We start from the raw sequence: 7,214 nt of genomic DNA, 5'->3' as shown, positions 1-7,214 counted from the left end.
TCACATGGCAGTCAGAATTTATTATCCAGGCACGAATGGTTAAAGTGACTTCGTGTTTTCTTTGCTTCTTGTGCTTCCAACTATAGTTGCAATACAGGTAATTTATATTTAATGAGCACAAAACCGTGCAAACTTTGCTACAATTTAGTGCAAAACATAATTTATATTGGTTATCTGTAATCCAACCAATTGTATATAGCTTTAAGAGGAGTTTATGTTCATGTTGTAGTTCATGATTTGGAGTTATTTCTGTGCTGGTTCTTGTGCACACATCACAATATTTGACACCACTGGTCTTTGTGTTGCAGTGTTCACTAATGAATCCCATTTAACGCGCCTCTTACGTCATGCCTTTCTCCATTCACATGTGGATTACAGTAAATATGAGAAGAATGCATGGAGGGGAGCGCATCCAGTGCATAAATATTTGATTTCAAACTCAGCTGACCGTATAAACCGCACATTAACACCCATATGTCTGTTACAACCTTGTGGCTGCTGGAGGGAGGTCTGTTTCTCTGCAGATTAGGTCAAAATAGATGGTTATGACAGAGGGCTGGGCCGCCATCTCCCCTCATGCCAACGCTATTTTCATTGTGGTCAAAGGCTCTCTGGTGTCAAGATAATTCACACCCAAAAATAGCAACTGTGGAGTCTTTTCTCAAAATAGAAGAGGGGTAATAGATTCGTACGCATTCTGGAGGTTAGCATAAATGATGTAACGTTTTTGTTTTCACGTAAAAATCGACGAGGAAGCATCATCCAATCAGCTGTGTGGAATTTGATTTCACCGCGCATGCTCAGAAGAGGGGCACTTGCCAAGTTGTTCGTTGACATAAAATATATTTTTATTAGTAGGGAAAGGAGTCCTAACATTTGTTAAACATTACTAGCATTACCTGTATTGACAAAAAAAATAAAAAACACATTAAATTAGCTTCGACAACTCCTAGCTACAAAGTACGCAAGCGGAAAAAAAAACGAAAAAGAAGGAAAGAGGGGGCGGGGGGAGTCGCTCTTGCTCTGAGTTTGTACTCTTTGTCGCATGCGTGCCGTGGATGACAACCTTCCGGAGTGTCGCAAAAACAGCAGCAGCGGCGGCGGCAGCGGCGGGGGAGGAGGTGGAGGAGTATTTATTTATCGTCGCAGCACAGGGGAGCGAGGCGAACCGGGAGGACAGGATTTACAGACGCCGTTCCAGCATGGCTCCCCAAACGACAGCATCCTGCACTGGTTCCACTCTGCTGCAGCCCATCAGCGAAATTATAAATCTCCCCGTCGACCAGGTATGCGCTTTCATACTATTATTAAAAGCTGGAACCACGTCCAAAACGACGCATTGACAATTGTAAACAAGCGTAGCGTTTGCTCTCTTTAACCCCGTCTCCTATTTTTAGAATGGCCAGTGACGTGTTTACTCAACGTGAGACATAATTTCTGAGGATGATTCACTGTCATCATGAGCTAATGCCCTTTGTCTCCTCCTTTCCATGCCCAAAAACCTAATCCAGAGGTTTTCAAACTGAGGTCAGGGGTCTTTGGTTCTAGTTTTCATCAGGGCACCAGCAAAATGGATTATTAGTTCAATCTGACTTCTATGTTCCACAGAACTTAGACCCTAAAAGTGTGTATTAAGTAATAAAAAACAGAAAACATTTAGTGCTTTTTCTCATAAAACTGAACATGAAGTCAGGCTTTATTGTGTTGTCTGATACTTTAATAATTGAATGAAGTGAGGCTTTAGTTTCACATAAGTTGTTCATTTTAGGATTCCTGTTTTAGGAGTCATGTTTAATTTGATAATTCAGGTGATCAGCTGAGGATTGTTGTATTTTTTTTTCTTTTTTCTTTCTTAAGCTGTGTGGGAATGTGTTGGGTAACTGGTTTAGGTGTGGCAAGCCTGTAATTCCAAAAATAACATAATAACTTTTTTTTGGGAAATTAATCAATTACAACTTGTGAAATGAGCACATCTGCTCCTAAATGGCAGCAGCTCTCTTTCTTTCACCCATCCATCCCCACTGTACGAGCTAAACACAGGCTGTGACTGAGTGTGCACAAAGTATTTTAACCCTTTAAGCAAACATGTGTCAGGCTGGTCAGGTCTGAGTGTTTTTTTTTAAAGGGACTCTGGTTGTGTCTACATGTGGAGGTGTCCTCTGTTAGATGTGTTATGTAACTCACTCAGAGGCAGAATAGGTCCTCGGTGGGCTCACGCGCCGACGAGCTTGTTTTCTCCACATTCCAAGCATATTTCTCTTTCAGTGTGTGACGTTCCTCGTACACACCTGACGTGTGTTGGGTGTGTCCGGGAGGAGGAAGTTAGGAAGTTAGTTTTCTCGGATGCAGTCTGATTTGGAAGTCGATCCGAGAACCTTAAACGTACCAATTTGGTTGTTTTACGCTGTTAGATGAGCATCCGAAAGCTGAAGGCTTGACATTGTAATATATACTTATTTAAATTGTTATCACAAGTCAACAATCTCAAGCACAGTCTTTCCTGTTCAAAACGCACTTGTGTCGATTTAAATCAAACTTCCTGTACGTTCGTACGACCACACAAACACCTTTCACTCATTCTGTTACCAAAGATATGAACTTTATGCTCACAACACAGCTTGAATCAGGGGGTTTCCTCCAGTAATCTGGTTATAATGCTTGTTTACAATCTTTGCAGCATGAATGCCACATTAAAGACACCCGCCGAGCACTTTGGATAAAGAAAACTCTTCATCTATCCCAAATACAGATGAAACCAGATGTTTTTATGTATAAAAAGACACGTGATTATGTTTTCCTCACTGTCAGACAATAAATCAGTTCAGATTCCCATAATTATTTCTCTTTGCTAAATGCTCAAATAATGATTAATCTTCAAAGTCACAAGTTCACTGTGGCTTTAAATGCTTTGGGAAAGCCCAGATGATGATGATGATGTCATTGCTTTAGAAGCTTTTGATAGATTAGTTGACAATATTTGGGCCAACTGGAGGCACATCTGGATGCATTTCAAGACCCACCTCCAACAAAATAAATAAATCAAAAGAAGTCAGCCAAGATATCAGGAAGAGAACTGCCAATCTCCACAACTCCGGTCCTTCAGTAGACTTTCGAGATGCCTGACGGCGCATCTGTCCAAACAATTATTCTCAAGTATAAATACCGCAGGAGTTTTCCTGCCATCGTGCTGCTCAGGAAGGAGTCGGGTTCCGGGTTCCAGAGATGTGAAACGGGCAAATCGGCTGCAAAGCAAAAGCAAAAGACCTCGTGAAAGATGCTTAAGCTGGTAAGAGAGTGTCGTTATCCACAGTGAAACGAGTCCTGCACCAACATGAGCTGAAAAGCAACTGAGACCATTACTCTGACAGCAAATCCACACAAAGACTTTGGCCATAATGACCATCGTTGCATTTGGAGGAAAAAGGGGAGCGCCATCCCTGCTGTGAAGCACGGGGGTGGCTGCATCACAATGTCAGAGCGTTTTGCTGCACAAGGGCCTGGTGCAGTCCATAAAATGGATGGCGTTGTGAGGATGCAGCATGTCAAGACCTTAGCCTACAAATGGACCCTAAACGTTCTGCCACAGGAGCTACAGAGTGGCTTAAGGACAACAAAGTCAAAGTCTTTACAAAGCCCTGATCTCAGTCCCAGAGAACATTTGTAGACAGAGCTAATAAGGTGTGTGGGAGCAAGATGGCCTACAAATCTGACTCGGACACACTAGTTCTGTCATGGGAAACGGGACAAATTTCCAGCAAACTTTTGTGAGAAGCCTATGGAAGGAAACCCCAAAAGGTTTGACCCAAGTCCTACAGCTTAAAGGCAATGCTCCCAAATACTAACAACATGTATGGAAACTGGTGACTTTGAAGAAAGTAATATAAAAATTCTCTAGAGCCACGATCTGGTCATTTGGGGTTTTAAGAATTGGTAATAATTTTGGGACCTAAAACGGGGAAGGTTGAGTCTGATTTCATGTCAGACAGTGAGAGGAAAGTGGTTGTCATTTTATCCGGCATATGCAAACATCTGGTTTCAGCTGCATTTGGGATTCAGATGTTGAGAGCGTCTTCCTCCTTCCCCGCAGCGCCTCGGAGCTGAGCTGCTTTACTGAATAACAAGTGTGCTTTAGGTGTGAGGATGAAAACATCTGCCATGTTTTTTTGTTTTTTTTTTCCCCCCACAGCGATCTATCTGCTGAGCCGTGGCGTTATTTTACACATCATTTAGTTTTTATCTGATATTTTTTTAAAAGCCAGTTCGCGTACCTCACAAGTTGCCAGGCTTTTATCGAGCATTGGCGATTATTTGTAACTCACTGATGGGGAAATTCAAAACAAGCCCACCTCCATTACCATATGAATTGTACGGCGTTCGTTCAGGTTCTGTTAGCTCAGGAACCTGACAAACCTGAGAACTCACGCTCCAGCTTACTCCGCTGGACCTGCTGGTTCTGCTGTTTGTGTCAAACACTCATGGTAAAGAAAACTAAAGAAGGTCACCATTAAACCGTTGACTTCCTTTGATCTCTACACGAGCAGGATCCCTCAGAGGAGCAATAGTTTGGACATTTCCCCCTGTCTGTATGATTGGCTTGAGTTTATTGCAGTAAATTATAAGCTTTTATTTTTAAGGTATTTTGCATTTACTCTCTACATGCCAGTAAAACAATCAGATGGACCCTAGATGGCTAAATTAGTTTATTGTGGCTGAGATGCTTGATTATATGAACACTGTTGTGAGTTTTGTGACAGGAAAAACCAAGTGTTGCAATAATCATAAACTATGCGGCAGGTTTTTATAATGTCCAGCAGCCTTGGTGTTTAGTTTTTATTTTGGATCAGTAGAGATTTGGAAGGATGTAGTGTTTTTTTTTTAAATAGCTCCAACATCTTTCCAGCTGATTATTTTTGGCAGCAGCGTGGTTGGCAAGTAATCATAATGCCTCCCTTCCTCCTAATACAGACAAAAAAAAAAACCACTGATGGTTTCATCTTTAATAGCGTCATCCAAGGTTATATGAATTTCTCACCTTTTTTTTTTTCTTTTCTCCATCCAGCAGAACATGCGTGTTTATGTCGAGGTGTACTCGGACTTCTGCGATAATTTTCTGCGCGAACTCTCTGATGTAAAGATGCTGTCCTCTGTGCACCAGGTGGTCTGCTGCTGCTGCTGCTGCTGCTGCGCTTCCTGCGCGCACAAAAGACCCAAACGTACAATCAGTCTTCTGTTGATCCGACGTATTGGATGGTAGTTTGTAACAGTTGGTGTCCGCTTCTTTTGTGCGGAGAACAGGTCGTCTTTTGTCGCTGCTGCCAAAGCCTCTACCCAGCATCCTTATCAGTGATGGAGGTCACCGTAATGCAACGAACGGGTCAAAATGGCTTTAACTTCCAGGAAACAATAATTACATGTGCAACCAAAACTGGCCTAATTCAAGATGGCTGCTACAACTGATCTTTGAACGCACATACATGGCTATATTTCAGCCAGTTTTGCAGATATCGCGCTAAAACTTGGCGTCGCTCCAGCTGAGGGTCATTCACAACACATACTCCAAGTACCACTCGCTGAGCTAGATCTTCACCTAAAACTTTAGCATTAACTGCTGAAGTCAGCCCTGCTTGTCTGTTAGCAAAACATCTTATGAACCACTGGAGGAATTTTAATGAAACTTTCACAAAGTAATCATTCATTGTATATCTCCAGCTGATTAAATTTTGGAGTCAATCCAATTCAGGATGACCACCACAGCTAATCAACACTAGCCAACACAGAAATGGTCATAACTCAGTCAGTTTAGCAGATATTGAGCTAAAATTGTATGTGGGTGTAGCAGAGAGTGATACTTTGAGAGTAATCTCTTATGATATAACAAGAGATCACAAGACGTTATTTTCAACGTTTGAACAAACGACTCCGTCAGTTAATTTTATTCTAAAAGTCTGGCATGACAGGAAGCGGGCGACATGCGCTCCTTGAAGGAATGCCAAGCCAATAATAATTCACGCTGGTTTTCCTCTAAGGTGTCTCGCCTCTGACAAATTCTCCAAAGCCACCCCCAGCTTGGGAATTTAGCTTTTTTTTTTTTTTTTTTTTAATCTCTCACGAGAGTGTCTCTCTCCTTTTTGTTTTTAATTTGCTGCCCTCTGGGGAGTTTTGTCTCTTCAATTGATTTCCTTCCCTCAGTGCTGAGTGCTACTGGCTGCTATCTTTATTCTGCTGCACGATCAACAATGGAAAAAAAAAAAAAAGAAGTGATTTCTCCTGGGGAATTTAAGAAGGTTATGTTGATAACATTACTCTGTGGTTCATAAGAAGATAATGCCGTTCTGGTAACAAACTCGCTGCTCTGTAATGCGTTCATTTGGATGATGATAAATTGGTAAAGGCTCGTCACATGTGATGAATGCGCATAAAATTGCTCAACTTTGGAGCAGTGATTAGATCTCTCGTGAGCTCCCTAATCCTTTGTTTTGGCTTTTGCCAAGATTTGTAGCAGATTTTTAATCCTTTTTTTTTTTTTTTATCAGGCTGCTTTGGAGAGACCGAGTCGAGGCGTAACCATCTCCGTCCTGCAACGCGGTGCAACTTCTCATTCTGCATGTTAGCGAGGGCGCCCCTGCTATTGTAATCCACTCATCTGTAAAATGCACTGTTCTTGGTCGAATTACAGATGGGTGTGTGTGTGTGTGTGTGTGTGTGTTGGGGATGGTGGGGGTTGTCCCCTCTGACTGAGAAAATTGCAAAGCACTCACACCAGAAGCATCAGTCAAGCTGTGGTACTCGACGCAAAAAAAGTCAAACCTAAGCAGTGCTTTGCCTCTTTGATAATGTTCAGTTGTGTTGGTTCTGTGTGATCAGTTGTGTTGTTTCTGTGTGTGTGCGCGAGAACACGGAACACACAGGTGGGCGTAGAGGGAGAGGATCCTCTGCAGCTGTCATTGAACTCCACTCAGTGACCACCACAATGGACATCCACATGAATCAGCTTTACTGTGGCATTGCTCCTGATGGTGCAACGCTGTGAAAGTGGATTGGGTTACAATCTAAAATACATATAATACAGGTGCTGGTCATAAAATTAGAATATCATGAAAAAGTAGATTGATTTCAGTAATTCCATTTAAAAAGTGAAACTTGTATATTATATTCATACATTACATACAAACTCATATATTTCAAATGTTTATTTCGTTTAATTTTGATGATTA

General features: G+C 41.8%; 1 protein-coding gene across 1 annotated transcript in view; it reads left to right on the top strand.

Annotated features, from left to right (window-relative positions):
• Positions 1 to 1,083: 1,083 nt before the first annotated feature.
• Positions 1,084 to 7,214, top strand: part of mboat2a (membrane bound O-acyltransferase domain containing 2a) — a 35,144-nt gene continuing 29,013 nt past the window's right edge. The window contains exon 1 of the mRNA XM_017414495.3: positions 1,084 to 1,286. Within this exon, the coding sequence (XP_017269984.1) occupies positions 1,203 to 1,286 (84 nt within the window). The 5' untranslated portion in view covers positions 1,084 to 1,202. The remainder of the gene's footprint in view (positions 1,287 to 7,214) is intronic.

The sequence above is a fragment of the Kryptolebias marmoratus genome, linkage group LG10, assembly GCF_001649575.2.
Source record: "Kryptolebias marmoratus isolate JLee-2015 linkage group LG10, ASM164957v2, whole genome shotgun sequence".
Classification (NCBI taxonomy): Eukaryota; Metazoa; Chordata; class Actinopteri; order Cyprinodontiformes; family Rivulidae; genus Kryptolebias; species Kryptolebias marmoratus.
Note: the sequence above shows the minus strand (reverse complement) of the source record. Positions and strands in the feature narration are given on the sequence as shown.